The 18619-nt window shown below is 37.1% G+C and overlaps 1 protein-coding gene across 1 annotated transcript in view; it reads right to left on the reverse strand.

Moving 5' to 3' along the window:
• The window catches only part of LOC102805928 (uncharacterized), a 33295-nt gene that overhangs the window by 13990 nt on the left and 686 nt on the right, over nt 1-18619 (reverse strand). The window contains exons 2-8 of the mRNA XM_085494388.1: nt 16056-16293; nt 14954-15180; nt 14388-14588; nt 10133-11313; nt 8825-8922; nt 7170-7325; nt 40-208 (exon numbers count right to left, since the gene is read on the reverse strand). Of these exons, the coding sequence (XP_085350514.1) occupies nt 40-208; nt 7170-7325; nt 8825-8922; nt 10133-11313; nt 14388-14588; nt 14954-15180; nt 16056-16293 (2270 nt within the window). The remainder of the gene's footprint in view (nt 1-39; nt 209-7169; nt 7326-8824; nt 8923-10132; nt 11314-14387; nt 14589-14953; nt 15181-16055; nt 16294-18619) is intronic.

Consider the following 18619-nt stretch of genomic DNA (forward strand, 5'->3'; position numbering starts at 1 on the left):
TCGCGAAACAAGGGATAATAAAAGTCTGGCCTTACTGACCTTCTTCATGACGTCCGGCTGCTCAGGCACTGTCATATTAATCCGGTATTCAGGGTTCTTTTCTGTTTTCATCCTCTCACAGATATTCTCATACTGCTGTCGAGTGTATCCTATTTTACTCTGAACTTGGACCTCAAAGTCTGACAGCTCTTTTTCTGAAATCCTGATGCTAAAAATTCAAATCAGAAGGGACAAAAGTCAATGTAAATCTTTAATACCAAATTATAAAAATTTAAATACTTATTGGTATAAGATGTCAATACAAAATAAACTCTAAAATTTTTGATACTCTGCAATTAAATTACGAGATTTTCGTAAATGAACACGAAATTGTTACATTTTAGTTCTCTAAAATTTTTGATACTCTGCAATTAAATTACGAGATTTTCGTAAACGAACACGAAATTGTTACGTTTTAGTTCTCTAAAATTTTGAATACTCTGCAATTAAATTACGAGATTTTCGTAAACGAACACGAAATTGTTACATTTTAGTTCTCTAAAATTTTTGATAATCTGCAATTAAATTACGAGATTTTCGTAAACGAACACGAAATTGCTACGTTTTAGTTCTCTAAAATTTTTGATAATCTGCAATTAAATTACGAGATTTTCGTAAACGAACACGAAATTGTTACGTTTTAGTTCTCTAAAATTTTGAATACTCTGCAATTAAATTACGAGATTTTCGTAAACGAACATGAAATTGTTACGTTTTAGTTCTCTAAAATTTTGAATACTCTGCAATTACGAGATTTTCGTAAACGAACACGAAATTGTTACGTTTTAGTTCTCTAAAATTTTGAATACTCTGCAATTAAATTACGAGATTTTCGTAAACGAACACGAAATTGTTACGTTTCAGTTCTCTAAAATTTTGAATACTCTGCAATTAAATTACGAGATTTTCGTAAACGAACACGAAATTGTTACGTTTCAGTTCTCTAAAATTTTGAATACTCTGCAATTATATTACGAGATTTTCGTAAACGAACACGAAATTGTTACGTTTTAGTTCTCTAAAATTTTGAATACTCTGCAATTAAATTACGAGATTTTCGTAAACGAACACGAAATTGTTACATTTTAGTTCTCTAAAATTTTTGATAATCTGCAATTAAATTACGAGATTTTCGTAAACGAACACGAAATTGCTACGTTTTAGTTCTCTAAAATTTTTGATAATCTGCAATTAAATTACGAGATTTTCGTAAACGAACACGAAATTGTTACGTTTTAGTTCTCTAAAATTTTGAATACTCTGCAATTAAATTACGAGATTTTCGTAAACGAACACGAAATTGTTACGTTTCAGTTCTCTAAAATTTTGAATACTCTGCAATTATATTACGAGATTTTCGTAAACGAACACGAAATTGTTACGTTTTAGTTCTCTAAAATTTTGAATACTCTGCAATTAAATTACGAGATTTTCGTAAACGAACACGAAATTGTTACATTTTAGTTCTCTAAAATTTTTGATAATCTGCAATTAAATTACGAGATTTTCGTAAACGAACACGAAATTGCTACGTTTTAGTTCTCTAAAATTTTTGATAATCTGCAATTAAATTACGAGATTTTCGTAAACGAACACGAAATTGTTACGTTTTAGTTCTCTAAAATTTTGAATACTCTGCAATTAAATTACGAGATTTTCGTAAACGAACATGAAATTGTTACGTTTTAGTTCTCTAAAATTTTGAATACTCTGCAATTACGAGATTTTCGTAAACGAACACGAAATTGTTACGTTTTAGTTCTCTAAAATTTTGAATACTCTGCAATTAAATTACGAGATTTTCGTAAACGAACACGAAATTGTTACGTTTCAGTTCTCTAAAATTTTGAATACTCTGCAATTAAATTACGAGATTTTCGTAAACGAACACGAAATTGTTACGTTTCAGTTCTCTAAAATTTTGAATACTCTGCAATTAAATTACGAGATTTTCGTAAACGAACACGAAACTGTTACATTTTAGTTCTCTAAAATTTTTGATAATCTGCAATTAAATTACGAGATTTTCGTAAACGAACACGAAATTGCTACGTTTTAGTTCTCTAAAATTTTGAATACTCTGCAATTAAATTACGAGATTTTCATAAACGAACACGAAATTGTTACGTTTCAGTTCTCTAAAATTTTGAATACTCTGCAATTATATTACGAGATTTTCGTAAACGAACACGAAATTGTTAAGTTTCAGTTCTCTAAAATTTTGAATACTCTGCAATTAAATTACGAGATTTTCGTAAACGAACATGAAATTGTTACATTTTAGTTCTCTAAAATTTTGAATACTCTGCAATTAAATTACGAGATTTTCGTAAACGAACACGAAATTGTTACGTTTCAGTTCTCTAAAATTTTGAATACTCTGCAATTATATTACGAGATTTTCGTAAACGAACATGAAATTGTTACGTTTTAGTTCTCTAAAATTTTGAATACTCTGCAATTAAATTACGAGATTTTCGTAAACGAACACGAAATTGTTACGTTTTAGTTCTCTAAAATTTTGAATACTCTGCAATTAAATTACGAGATTTTTGTAAACGAACATGAAATTGTTACGTTTTTTTACGTTTCTTAGACTAATGGTTTGACTCCAATAATAAAAAAGAAAACCAGTACAGCACATGGTGTTAGGGACACTTAATGAATCAAAATATTGCGCAAAGGATCATCATACATTACCGTAGTCATACACACAAAAATAACTTACTGTAAAATACTTTTTTCAAATACAAAAACTAAACATAGTTGAACTCTGGTGACCTTGCCCTTTGTTATATAATATAATTCCCTTTATCATAGTTTGTTTCAATATAAATATGCATTGTTATTAATTTTGAATACAAACAAGTTTTGGGGTTGAACCAACAGTGGGGAATCAGTCTACCGAATGTCCTTAAAAGATGTAAATATCTTACAAAAACATTGGTGCCTTATTTGTTTAATTATTTTAAGGGACATAATTTCCAGCTTTATTCAAAGTAATTCATATATTTTAGTATAAAAACAAATGTCTCATTGCAAAAAAAAAGTGCTGCATTTAGATGTGAATAGATTCATAAAACATGCAAGATAACAGAAAATTTTAGCTGGCTTTTGTCCAAGTTTTTTGTACAGGTGTCTGTCAAAAATTAATGATTCACTGAGACAAATATGAACTGCCTCATTGTGTGACTACTGTATTATATGAAAAGTAAATCTTGTTTTATTGGTAGGTTTGCAAATGTGTATCAGGACTGTGCATTCTCTCCATGAGTTGGTTTTGAAACCCAGTATGGGATTCTGAGATACATTACCAAGGATATTACCGTATTTGTCTTCAATTAGGCGCCACTTTGATACACTTTCATTTCATAGTGGCGCTTATTTGTGGTTAAATTTGGGCAACTTTGTTTCAAATGGCGCTTATTTCAAGTCATTGATTTTTTTTAACTATGTTCATGCTACATTCTGGTGATACATTGTATCAACTTATTGGTAATATTTTGTACTACTGCTGTTCCTTTTCAAGGGGTAATTTAGGGCTTCAATAATATAATGCAGACAGCAAAATTTTGCAAAACAATGTTTTTATTGTTACAACATGTTAAATAAAGAAAAATCACACGATTATAAAAAAAATAATGTATCATGTAAAAAATGCATAAAAACACAGGTAAAAATAATTTAGAGAATCTTGTTTGTTGTAAATAAAGAACAAATTAACGGTGAGTTTTACTTTATTCTAAATAGACTTGGACAATTTTGTCAAGTGTCAATTTCAGTTATTTTAGTGTTGTTGTTGTCCATGGGTTAAAACCCTTCAAAGTCACTAGAGCTGCTGTCATCAGAGTTGAAATAGCGTTCAATTATTTCAGCACATGTTGGCAAATCATCATCGCTGTCGGAGCCGCTGGGTAAGTCATCATCGCTGTCGATGTCATCTTCATTTTCCGATGAAGTGTCACCTGTGATACCAACACCAAGTTGAGATGCTATCGCTTCTTCAATTTGTTGTTGGGCTTCATCGGACCTGTATATTGCGTCCTCAGAACCATCAAGATTGTTAGCTAAACCAGTAACTGCGAATGATTTTCTCAGCATGTCTGGTCGTTCATTCAGTTTCTTACAGGCATGTGCAATCCAATGAACTATTTCCTGCTTTGTCGCCGTCTTGGGTCTTTCGCCGGGGTTCAGTGTACGGAGCTGTTGTTCAATAAAGTTGCACCACTCCTTCTTTATATAATCCTTGAAAGGTTTGTTAATGGACACATCCAGGGGTTGTAGCTTAGATGTACAACCACCTGGAATTACGGCCCTGTACGTGTTGGTAGACTGTAGACTGGCGGTAACAGAGTCTTCAAGATGGCCGCGGAATGAATCAAATATGATTAAAGACTGGCGACTCTTGGTGTATGGTAGCCATATGCGTCTTAACCAAATCTTCATCATATCTTTATCACACCACCCTTTCTTCTGCACTTCCACGACTATTCCGTCAGGTACATTGAGTTTCAGTTTCCGTACACCCTTGAATATAATCATGGGAGGGAGCATCACGCCATTTGCCAAGACTGTTAGAATGACAGTCAAATGACGTTTTTCCGCTCCTGTGCCACGTACACTGACAGTCTTTGCTCCTTTATGTTCAATGGATGTGCTTGGCAATAAATCGAAATACATTGGTGTTTCATCCATATTCCCTATCAGCTCCAAGGGCAAACAGAATTTATGCCGTTGTTGTACGACGAACTCGTGAAAAGCAGTAATTTTTTCTTCAAGTTCTGAGGGTAAACGTTGTGCGACTGAAGTTCGGCGGCGAACTGATAGCGAGTGTCTATGTAGAAACTGTCGTGCCCATCCTGTTGAACCTTTGAATGCTGGATTGTGTGGGCGAATAAAACCTTTGGCTTTCTGGCGAAGCATGTTGACAGACACTGGAATTTGGTTGTCTCTAAGTTCCAAAATCCATTTCACGAGGTTGTCATCAATTTCCTTTGGGTAGGAAAGCTTTCCACCAGCCCCTGGAACATTGCCATACCTCGACACGCGTTGAATGTTAAGCTTGCCCGATGTGTCTTCTTTAAGCCATCGACCAACGTTCTTGTGGTGGATACGGTAATGTCTTGCAGCTGCACGCTGACCGTGTTGCTTAGCATACACAATGACATGCCGTTTTTGTGACAGAGTGTATCGATGTCTCGTGTCACATTTTGGCAAATCGTCGCCATCACCACTATTTGAATTAGTTGATGTTTCACGGTACAGTTGTTTACCAAGCTTGGTTCTGCAGACGCCAATTTTTCTCTGGAATACTGGAAACAACATTCGAGGTTGCGAAGCTGGTGGATGAACCAGTCGAGAACCAGCAGTTGGTACAGAAAAATAATTACGAATGGAATTCGGTTGAGTACTCTCTGGCATGATTGTCGATTGCGAAATAATATGTACTGTCTACAAGAGAATCAGTAATGAGTGAAGTAATGATGGAATGATCGTGTATTTATGTTCAATAAAACAATAGAAAACACCTTTTCTATACATTTTAATAGCTTGAGTCGCCGAGAAATAGCGGCTTGTCTGTCGGTAACGACGCAGACATCGCGTTAATGTTATGCTAATTATATGCATGTCAAATGTTTACCACATTGGAACCACGTGCTTTCACAGACCCGCCGCAAAACACTGAAAACAATCTTGATTTTTTAAAAGGTTCTGAATGCCACATATTCTTCAGGCTTGAAATTGTGTTCGCCATGCTTTAATTAAGAACTCAATACAGAACTGGTGTTTAAATATTTTTTGACGCAAACGCACTGTTACGGCTGACAAAATTGTCAGTTTTAAAGCATTTTTATATGATGTAAAAAGAATAAATACTGGTTATCCCCATGCTCAAATGAAGCCATGCACGGCGACAACTTGTGGCGTGGTGACCAATTATCGGTCTTATTGCGTAAAAGCACAAGAGAAAAACATGTTACAAGCGTTTTTATTGGTTGTCTACTTGAAGGTCAAACATGCTGACGTACGGAAGTGAATATAAGAAAAATAAATATCGAAGTGGCGTGTCATGACTAACCCTTTTCAAGTTTTACATGCACAATAGACAAAGGAGACATGTTTAAAGTGAATATAAACCGATCTCTTAACATTTGTTAGAAACAAAACAAAACATTTTTTTTTTGCATAAAAACCCATCATACAGTAGCAAGTGAGGGACTTCCGCGATTGCATCTATCGCTACTAACCGGTAACCCTTTCGGAGTTTGAGGCGCAACTTGCAGGTTTTCGTGTCAATGGTATTTTTTTTGTTCCATATTTTTTTTTATGTATCAATGTGCTAGGGAAGGAATGTACAATACTGTTGTCTATTTACATGTATTATTGCGTTGTACACAAAATGATACAATGTACTTACGTGTCGTAATCCGAGTCATGATTGACAGTCGTCTGTCATTCAATAATTCACACTTCGCCAGAAAAACAAAACGCCTTCATATGGGCCCTTTATTTTGAAATAAACATTGATAAGATGGGACGGGAAGTCAACAGGATGTTCAACTTCAGGAAGTTCCCGAGTCGGACCGCTGGCGCCTAATTCACGATCATTGCGTGCCAAAATTTCAATTCTGTCTGGCGCCTAATTGGGGTGTAAAATGCAACGTTTTCGTGACACTGGCGCCTAATTGAAGGTGGCGCTTAACTGAAGACAAATACGGTATTACAAGATAAATCATTTGCTTCATTGAACACATACAACAATGCATATTTCCACTGAGATCAGTGACCTTTGATGTGTATCACCAGTGATCAGTCAAGTAGAAACAGTCAAAATATTTTATCAGATTTTCTCAATTTTTGCATGATATTTTCATACAGGAGATCTGTTGTTCAAACTCAGGGAAGACTTTATACTGATGAATAAGGTGACCAAGTTTGATAAAGTTTGGAATAGAATTAGTAAAGTTATTATGCACACAATAACAATTATTAACGACGACGACGACGACAACGCCGGACAAAATTTTTTCCTTAATATACCTTTCCCTTCCATCTTTGATGGCACGGGCAAGGTAAAAATAATTCTATATAGGCATGCCTAATGTTACAATAACAATATTTATATTTACCTTTCCGAAGTATTGAATGTATGATGTGTTATGAAGAGCGCCCTCATTAGTTGACATAACTCCACTTGGTGACTGAGCTCTTTCACTGACAACTGGTAGTTTGACTTGCATGCTTCTGCCAGTTTTTTCTTCAAATAGACAACTTCAAATTGTACACTGATATGAAAATGGGAAAAAAATAACTATTTTAAATAAGACAGTTTTTTTTTTCAAATTGTACAGATATGCAAACGACATGTTTTAGTATTTTCTATTATACATCTGTCACCGTAACGCCATATTAAAGTTACAGTGTGCCGTAATTTTGTGGTATTTTCATCCTACCATATTAGGAAATGCTAATTCCAAATATGGAATGATTATGTGCGTAAGCGTCCTCTAATAATAGAAACAAACATGGCTGCCACAAGAGTCGAGCGGACTCAACACAAAGAAGTTTGCTGATTCTGTTCTAAATATTTTGGATTTCGGCATTCCCATGGTGTATCCTTTGAAGAAAAAGATGTATAATAATAAGGTTATTACGAAGATACCTTAAAGTATGCACTCAGACAGTACGATGCGCGTCAGTCGTTAGTCCAGCTGTACTGTCTTTGTGTATACTTTAATGTATTCTCGTAATAACCTCATATTATTTATTCAGTTACATGTATTGACACAATACTGACTCAAGAAAGCAAATTATTATATCGAATTCAATACAAAGCATAGGGGTTGTCAACTGTGCGCACACAAAAATTGAGCGACGATATCAACGCATATTAAAAACCAAGGCACATTTTTAGACAAGCTATATACCAAGTTTCATTGAAATCCGAACATTGGTTCTTGAGATATCGATGGAACAGACAGACACACACACACACACACGCACGCACACACGCACGCACACACACACACACACACACACACACACACACACACACACACACACACACACACACACACACACACACACACACACACAGACAGACAGACAGACAGACAGACAGACAGACACACTAACTGCAAAGACTCCCTTTTTGTGCTTCGCACACAGGAGTCAAAAACAATTCTTAGGACAACACAGCGATAAGGTTCGAGTAGTCATCATTTTGTTGAAAATGGTCATGTGATGCAGACCCTAGAAAATTATGATGGGAATGACTCATTTTAAAGATGGTGACATATTTGACAATTCGCCCGTAATCACTGGTAAGTTGTCATCTTGTACTGCAATCCCTTAAGCTCGTTTGACACAACGTGATTTTAATACATAATTACATTCTCTGGAGGCCCCGTGGCCATCTTTTTACGGTACAACATTGGTACAAGCTATGCTTTCACTGTCCAAATTTCGGCGAGCGTCGGTACAAATTGACACTAATGACACAGGAAATGTTTTATTAAAAATTTAAATAAAAATTAAATATAAATATATAAAAATAAAATTAGATAAATAAAATCAAAGAGCTATTGTCACTTTAAAAATCCAGTGATAAATAAATGCAGTTGTTGCTTATGTGCACTTCCATGTGATGGGTCGTCCACTCCTTATCTAATAAATGCAGTTGTTGCTTATGTGCACTTCCATGTGATGGGTCGTCCACTCCTTACCTAATAAATGCAGTTGTTGCTTATGTGCACTTCCATGTGATGGGTCGTCCACTCCTTACCTATTGTATGATTTTTCCAGCTGTAACAGTTTGGCCTGTGCCCTGTTCTTGGTTTCTTCACACCATGCTATTTCATCCTCAAGTTGCTCAATTGCTTTCTACAGTGTAAAAATGATAACACGGTTGTTACAGGAATATAATAGACCATTTTCCGTTCACTGCGAGAATCACGCGTTATGCGTGAAATCGAACGTAAAAACAGGACAAACAAAGGTAATAGCGTCGTAGTCGCGTCAAACATCGCGTGGGATTCGACAAACGCGAAAGTATTTTGGGGACATTTCCATGCTTAATAATGTGCTGTATACATTTGATGATAGGCAATTTCGATTAAGTAAGGGTATTCGGAAGCAATATTCCTCTGTCGAAGATCGGCCGGTCGGTGTGAGCTACGAAATAAGGAAATTCCAGTTCAAAATCAAATCGTTTGATTTTTGCGGCAGACGTTCGACGCGCGTTTTTCATACATCTCGCGAGATCTCGCAATTGTACGGAAAATCACCTATTGCTTTCTACAGTGTAAAAATGATAACACGGTTGTTACAGGAATATAAAGGAGTTTTATATTTGGGTGCTGGGCACAAACACTAAATGCAGTTAATGGTATTACTGTAACATTATTAGCGGAATTAACGTGGAAGCCTACTCGTTAATGAACATGTCCAGAATTTATTCATTTTGCAATAAAATGTACTCCAGGATTATTGACTCCAAAAAAATATATGCGAGTCTGGAATACAAGCTGAAAGCTGGCTAAATGTTACGACTATACTGTACAACAATCACTACACTTCTTACGCTTATATGGAATGATGCATGACTTTTAACATACAGCTGTACTGTCTTCGTGCATACTTTGAGGTATTCTTGTAATAACGTTATAGTATTATACATCTGTCATATTAAAGTTACAGTGTGCCGTAATTTTGTGGTATTTTCATCCTACCATATTAGGAAATGCGAATTCCAAATATGGAATTATTACGAGCGTAAGCGTCCTCTAATAATCAAAACAAACATGGCTGCCACCAGAATTTAACCGGACTCCGTACAAAGAAGTTCGCTGATTCTGTTCTAAACTTTTTAGATTTCGGCATTCCCATGATGTATCCTTGGTAGGAAAAGATGTATAATAATATGTTTATTACGAAGATACCTCAAAGTATGCACTCAGACAGTACCCTGTCTCATCGACCTCCGCTGCGCGCCGGTCGATACTGCCACTGTTCTGTCTTCGTGCATACTTTGAGGTATCTTCATAATAACCTCATAGTATAAGGTATGTCAACAACAAAAACTTATTCTTACCTTGTACTTGTTTACAGCATCTCTTGTCTCCTCAATCTTTAGCTCACAAGTATTATTCAATTCCACAGTGTTTGTAGATGCATCTGATGTGAGAACCTGAACTTGTACCGCATCATCTTTACCACACTTCTCAGTTACTTTATTCTCTGTTACACAAGTGTTTGTACATGCCACTGATGTCAACACACGAGTTTGAACATATTTTGTCTTCTTCTTGGTTACTCCACTCTCCAGCTCACAAGTGTTAGTAGAAGAATCTGACGCAGCAACCCGAACCTGAACAGCTTCATCTTTAATCTCACGTCCAAGAGTGTTTGTACAAGCTTCTGATGTTACAACATGAATGACACTATCTGTGTTCTCCCCAGTTTCTTTAACCTCTGATCTGCTAGTGTTAGTAGATGCATCTGATGCAACATAATGAACCTGAACAGCACCATCTTTAACCTCCGGTCCATCTTCATCTTCAGCCTCCTTCTTGATTCCTTTAACCTCCGGTCCACAAGTGTTAGTAGATGCATCTGATGTGTCAACCTTAAGCTGAGTTCCACATTCGATCACAACCACACTCTCGTTTCTGTGAATTACACCGACTTTGCCACGGCTGTAAGTTGGTTCCAACTTAATCTTATTCAGTCGATCAAGCATAGATGCATAATATTCACCATTTCCGTCCTCTGAATCCTTGCCAGTTACTTGTGACTCGTTTTCAAGAACCTCCTGTTTTACAACGACTTTTTTTTGTTTACATGAGCTTGCAATAAAATTCCCACACTCTTTCCCTTGACTGCAGCTTTTAGAGGCGTCTTTCAAAAGTACACTGCTGGGACACATGTTAATTTCAGAAGCATCCAACTGTTTTCTGCTGTTGCCTCGTCTAGGTGGGGTTGTAACCACAATACCAAGTTTTTTTGCACGTTCATCAAACGAGTCATTGGAGTTCATAACTTTTGTCGATTTTGTTAATTTCTCGTCATCTGTTCGTCCATTTCGCATCTTGACGTTATGGCCGATTTGAATCCCGCACTGTTCAGCTTTTGCGGCGAAGTCAGCATCATAATCTCTTGTTGCTGTTACCTCGGGGTTCGGTTTAGCGTCTTTTTCGATTTTGATGCCATGGAGAGTAGCAGATACTTCAAATAACATATCCTCATCAAGGTTATGTCTGGCACCTGTGGAACCTAAAACAAATGATAAATAAAGCATCAGCAGCCCTCATTTCTTGCAAACGCCTTCACAATTTGCCTATTCAGTATACGAACAAATTATCTAATGATAATTTTTTTGGTTATAGTTTTTTTGTGCCAGGAAACAGTTTCGAACATTGAATGTCACTGTTGTCTTTCCTGACTATTTTGTATGTGCAAATTGCTAGTATTAGTGCTGACACATAGTGCATTTTGCCACAGAAGTCATATTCATGTTTGGGACTACATGACAGGGCCGTGCGGCCATCTCTCTATCACATGGCAATTTAATGCACTATCCTGGCGTCAACCAGGCTCGGTCGAACACAAGCACCTGTGGACATTAACCAAGGTTCCCCCAAAGTCTTATTCGTTAGTCAATGAATCACAGCCAATAGAATTGGTCTTTCTATTGAGTCTGTGGCACACTCACCCAGGGTCGGGGTCGATCCTTTGATATTCAGCCTAAGGTAGGATTTGAACTTGGGTCTACCAGTCACGAGTCTGATGCGACAACCACTGCTACCAGTGACCGGTTAATGATAATTTTTTGATAGTGCCAAATGATTTGTGACCAATAACGCCCTCAATTTTTGTTAAGATTAATTCCACTCAAAATAAATGAATGACACAAAAACTGTGAATACCTGTTCAGATCATTAACACTTTGAGTGCTATAATATTTCTTGCCAACATTTGGTGCAACATTTTGTTGGTATTCAAATTCATTTTGATAATTTTGGACCTAACAGACATACATACTGTGGAATACTTTATTTTCGGTATTTTCGTTGAAGGAATGACGCAGTGAAAAGAAAAATCCAGCGAATATACTTTTTTCCTATATTTCACATTCAACTTATAAGCTTTGTTTGTTCGGATGGCACTACGTCATATAAGCTTTGTTTGTTCTGATGGCACTACATCGTATAAGCTTTGTTTGTTCTGATGGCACTACGTCGTATAAGCTTTGTTTGTTCTGATGGCACTACGTCGTATAAGCTTTGTTTGTTAAGATTACACTACGTCGTATAAGCTTTGTTTGTTAAGATTACACTACATCGTATAAGCTTTGTTTGTTCTGATGGCACTACGTCATATAAGCCCTGTTTGTTCTGATTACACTACGTCGTATAAGCTTTGTTTGTTCTGATGGCACTACGTCGTATAAGCTTTGTTTGTTAAGATTACACTACGTCGTATAAGCTTTGTTTGTTCTGATGGCACTACGTCATATAAGCCCTGTTTGTTCTGATTACACTACGTCATATATGCTTTGTTTGTTCTGATGACAATACGTCATATAAGCTTTGTTCTGATGGCACTACGTCGTATAAGCTTTGCTCTGATGGCACTACGACATAAGCTTTGTTTGTTCTGATGGCACTACGTGATATAAGCCCTGTTTGTTCTGATTACACTACGTCGTATAAGCTTTGTTTTGATGGCACTACGTCATATAAGCCCTGTTTGTTCTGATTACACTACGTCGTATAAGCTTTGTTTGTTCTGATGGCACTACGTCGTATAAGCTTTGTTTGTTCTGATGGCACTACGTCGTATAAGCTTTGTTTGTTCTGATGGCACTACGACATAAGCTTTGTTTGTTCAGATGGCACTACGTCGTATAAGCTTTGTTTGTTCTGATGGCACTACGACATATAAGCTTTGTTTGTTCTAATGGCACTACGTCATATAAGCTTTGTTTATTCTGATGGCACTACGACATATAAGCTTTGTTCTGATGGCACTACGACATATAAGCTTTGTTCTGATGGCACTATGACATATAAGCTTTGTTTGTTCTGATGGCACTACGTCATATAAGCTTTGTTTGTTCTGATGGCACTACGTCATATAAGCTTTGTTTGTTCTGATGGCACTACGTCATATAAGCTTTGTTTGTTCTGATGGCACTACGTTGTATAAGCTTTGTTTGTTCTGATGGCACTACGACATATAAGCTTTGTTTGTTCTGATGGCACTACGTCGTATAAGCTTTGTTTGTTCTGATGGCACTACGTTGTATAAGCTTTGTTTGTTCTGATGGCACTACGTTGTATAAGCTTTGTTTGTTCTGATGGCACTACGTCGTATAAGCTTTGTTTGTTCTGGTGGCACTACGTCATATAAGCTTTGTTTGTTCTGATGGCACTACGTCATATAAGCTTTGTTTGTTCTGATGGTACTACGTCGTATAAGCTTTGTTTGTTCTGATGGCACTACGTCATATAAGCTTTGTTTGTTCTACTGGCACTACGTTGTATAAGCTTTGTTTGTTCTAATGGCACTACGTTGTATAAGCTTTGTTTGTTCTGATGGCACTACGTCGTATAAGCTTTGTTTGTTCTACTGGCACTACGTCGTATAAGCTTTGTTCTGATGGTACTACGTCGTATAAGCTTTGTTTGTTCTGATGGCACTACGTCGTATAAGCTTTGTTTGTTCTACTGGCACTACGTCGTATAAGCTTTGTTCTGATGGTACTACGTCATATAAGCTTTGTTTGTTCTGATGGCACTACGTCGTACAAGCTTTGTTTGTTCTACTGGCACTACGTCATATAAGCTTTGTTTGTTCTGATGGTACTACGTCGTATAAGCTTTGTTTGTTCTGATGGTACTACGTCGTATAAGCTTTGTTTGTTCTGATGGCACTACGTCGTATAAGCTTTGTTTGTTCTACTGGCACTACGTCATATAAGCTTTGTTTGTTCTGATGGTACTACGTCGTATAAGCTTTGTTTGTTCTAATGGCACTACGTCATATAAGCTTTGTTCTGATGGCACTACGTCATATAAGCTTTGTTTGTTCTGATGGCACTACGTCGTATAAGCTTTGTTTGTTCTGATGGCACTACGACATATAAGCTTTGTTTGTTCTGATGGCACTACGTCGTATAAGCTTTGTTCTGATGGCACTACGTCATATAAGCTCTGTTTGTTTTGATGGCACTACGTCATATAAGTTCTGTTCTGATAGCTATGACTTGTTTGTCCTGTTTTTACATTTGATTATATGCATAATGCACAATCTTGCAATGAACGAAAAATGGTTTATTAACTTACTTGCTCGATGAGGTGGAGAGAGACTGTACAAATCAAATGGTGCTCCAATCTCACTACCGGAATAAGAAACGTCATAGAATGAACCATCAGAGGAATCATCTTTTGAAATAGGTATGACGTTTGGTACCTGCGAAAGGAATTCTTCATTCGCTCCATCCTCAGCTCTGTCACCACAATCTTCACTGACTCCATGTTCACTTTCTACTGAAGACAACAATTAAGCATATTAATGTTCATTTATTATTCACTATTTTATTATTCACATGAACGTGTGAAATATCGATAGAAAATTCACAGTGAATATGCTCAAAAAAATCAAAGGAAATATTTATATTTTTACATCACTTTTTGTCACAAATTCACAAAATGATCTCATTTATAGTTTTTGTTAACTTTTTCCTCACTAGTTTATAGTTTATAGAAAAATTAACAAATTTCTTAAAGTAAAAACTGAAAATTTACTCAAATTTTGTCTGTTTGCTTCAAAATTAGGTAGGGTTCATTTGCAGAAATATTAAAGAATACAAGAAATAAATTTGGAAAAAAAGACAATTTATGGATCTAACCTTTGTATGCATCACTGGAGTATGCTTCCTCTCTGATTGGTTGCTCTGTCGTCGTAAATTGCTGTTGATATGGCCATGTAGATGGGAAGTGATTCGGAGATGGGAAAACAAATGGTGATCTTATTCCTGGGGACAGCGCCCTCTGTTGTCCATGAGAAATTGGTGTGAAGGTGACTGGCCTCACAGGAGCATAGTCATATCGACAAGCAGAACGAGGAAAGTTAAATCTACAAGAGAAAACATTAAATATTATACCTACAGTAAAGCTCAAAACTTGCTTACTCAAGGCACTAATGCACGTTAGCCTTGTGTTACAAGCAAGTCTCAGGAGTATTGGGGCAGCCAATTTGTAAACTCGCTAGCGTGTTTGTTTTTTGACTAAACGGTTGGCTTTCGAATCTCGCTGGCACCGGCATGTGGTTGCGTCCACTCGAGGCGAGTCTATATTGCAGTAGGGGACATAAAATGGTGTGATAATTTATAAGTAGTTTCTCTGTTCAACCTGAGAATGGCCACAGTCAGCTGGCATACAAGTGATAATATAAACCTTTGCAGTTACATCCTCGTATGCATGACCCCTTAAAGGCCACACATTCTGGTATGCATGACCCCTTAAAGGTCACACATCCTGGTATGCATGACCCCTTAAAGGCCAGACATCCTGGTATGCATGACCCCTTAACCCTTTGCACACCATAGATACTTTGTTGCAACAATGTTGCAGGGCCCATTACTAATTTGCATATTTGTACTCCCATTACCCAAAACTTTTTACCAATTCAGTGTGAGCCAGGTAGGTTGACATGTACACAGGGAAAAGAAGACTAGGACACTGTAGTTTCATTTCATTTAAAAAAAAAACACACATTTTATTTACAATTCACTTGGTTTCTAATTTATGATAACACCGAAATAGGCGCTCATTTCATCTCTGTCCGTTTCATACCAATGCCGGTCTACGCGCCCGGTAACTTCCTGTCTATGTCTAGCGTATTTATTTGTTTCCCCGACCAACAAATCCAAAAAATCGTCCGTAAAATATAATTTAAAAAAATCCAGCGGTTCCCCGTCGAAACAAACAACATGTCTTGGTCCTGAAAACTGGTCGTCATGTGCTGGAATGTTCACGTCGGTCCTTTCATTTGACCAGATGTTTGGTGTATCGGCGATGTCATCGGCATCAGAGTCCGAGTCACTGTCGGCATCGGCATTCAGCAAGTCTAACAGTTCATTAGAATCGATGTCACTGCCACTGCCACAGTTGGTATTTTGACATAGCAATTCACATCTCAATCTCCCTTCGTCTATTTCTTCCACTGTAAAGCCTTCAAACTCAGTGTCTGAATCAGACTCATCGAAAAATCTCAGAATTGCGTCACGATACTCAGGGCTACGTCACGATCAGTTTGCGATGACAGCTCCGAGTCGGCCGGTTGTTGTGGCATCCCGGTACTGGGGCCCGCAGTCTGCTGCTCGCTCACAGTTTGGAAATTCATCACTGAGTTAAAACTTTAAACGTATCACACAAATAGTTGTGAATAATTGCATAAAAAAATCCAAAAATACTCTACAGGAATTTAATTCGTTCGATTACAAGTCAGCTGTGTTTACAAACAAATGCAAATACGCAGTGGAGGTCAACTGAATGATCGTGTCTGTCAACCACTGAAAAACCTTGCATATTCCCGCCACAGTCAAATTAGTGTGTAATTTATTCATATATTCGGAAGAAGTATTCCTTATTTGGCAGGATTCTTTATTAGGAATATACATATGGAACAATAGGGCGGGAATTGCCGGGGCAACGACACAGTGATCGTGTTTAAATATTCAAACCAACGGTAATTGATGACAGTGTCGTTTGGCCTACAGAGGTCATTGGATATTCCCGTTTAAAACCCCCATTTTAAAGCGATATTTGAACACTGTGAATGAAAAAAATACATGGATATCCAGTGGAAATACAACAGAGGCGAAATAAGGACTTGCAGTGAAAAATAGCAACGAAACTGGGATGCCTTTTTTACGGAACCAGCGACTACGGCAATTTTCACGTGTTGACCTCTGCTGGCACGCAAGACTGATTGCGATGACAGTCTGATTTTTCGACATTAAAAACTCGCCGACAAGGAAAAACAACATTTTATATAGGTAATTTATTTAAATAATGTTTCCAGTTCAGATGAATATAAATTTTATATGTATTATGCGTTTATTTTGGATAAAAACTGCGGTAGAATAAATGAACTTTCACCAAACATGCCGCTGTGTTTGTTTATTTATGCAAATTGTCACAGCTCTTCACAGACACCGTCCAAAAAACCCGTTGTACAAGAAAAGTACGAGGACAATTCGTATATAATTTTCAGTCTGAACGTACCTGTATTTCTAATTATTTTCATCAACAATTTATTTTTTCATGCAAAGATCATGGGAGATCAGAATCAACTTCTGTTTCAATCTATGAAATACCGGCCGTTTACGGCCGCATTGGGATTTTGACAGTGCATTAACGGGTGGCCTTTTACGGCCGAATTGGGTTATCTTTGGTCAGAAATAAGCGGCCGTATATGGCCGCATTGGGGCGCAAAGGGTTAAAGGCCAGACATCCTGGTATGCATGACCCCTCAAAGGTCACACATCCTGGTAAGCATGACCCCTCAAAGGCCACGCATCCTGGTATGCATAACCCCTTGAAGGTCACATCCTCGTATGCATGACCCCTTAAAGGCCACACATTCTGGTATGCATGACCCCTTAAAGGTCACACATCCTGGTATGCATGACCCCTTAAAGGCCAGACATCCTGGTATGCATGACCCCTTAAAGGCCAGACATCCTGGTATGCATGACCCCTCAAAGGTCACACATCCTGGTAAGCATGACCCCTCAAAGGCCACACATCCTGGTATGCATGACCCCTTGAAGGTCACATCCTGGTATGCATGACTCCTTAAAAGTCACACATCCTGGTATACATGACCCCTTAAAGGCCACACATCCTGGTATGCATGACCCCTTAAAGGCCAGACACAGAGTTCTCCACGGTTTGAAAATTAAACAGGGCGCGCCAATGTGAAGTGGGCGTGGCACGTGGAACGTGCATCATTGGCAAGGATGTTGAAAAATGGAAACCAAAAAATCTATTTAATCTACATATTATTACATATGCATAATATATATTTATTATTACAAAATGAATAGGAATTTTGAAGAGCTATTATTAAGTAAACGTCAGCACGTACAATCAGCTGATTTTAGCTGCACAATTCCTCAAGCGGTAACATCAGTTGTTTACAAGTAATGATTGCGTCCAGAAAAAGACGTAACAAGTTTGTTAATTTATTTTCCCAAATAGATACATACATGCTTTATTTAATTTTTAGCAAAAATTTATATTTATGATTTATATTTATTTGGACGAAGCAAAATAAAATGTATGTCGCACAAACGTTCGTAATTGGTTCATTAAAAAACTTGCATGAATGGCACCAAAAACCAAGGTGATCAAACAAACGAAATAAAATGTACACAATAGAAGATTTTCGATCTGCAGTTAACAGTTACTATCAAAAATAATAGAATTAGGTATAAAAAAAACAAAATACATACTTAAAACAATAATTTTCATTCGAATCGAAAGTTTGTTGATGTCTGCTTCGTTGA

The sequence above is a fragment of the Saccoglossus kowalevskii genome, chromosome 20, assembly GCF_978046115.1.
Source record: "Saccoglossus kowalevskii chromosome 20, keSacKowa6.1, whole genome shotgun sequence".
Taxonomy (NCBI): Eukaryota; Metazoa; Hemichordata; class Enteropneusta; family Harrimaniidae; genus Saccoglossus; species Saccoglossus kowalevskii.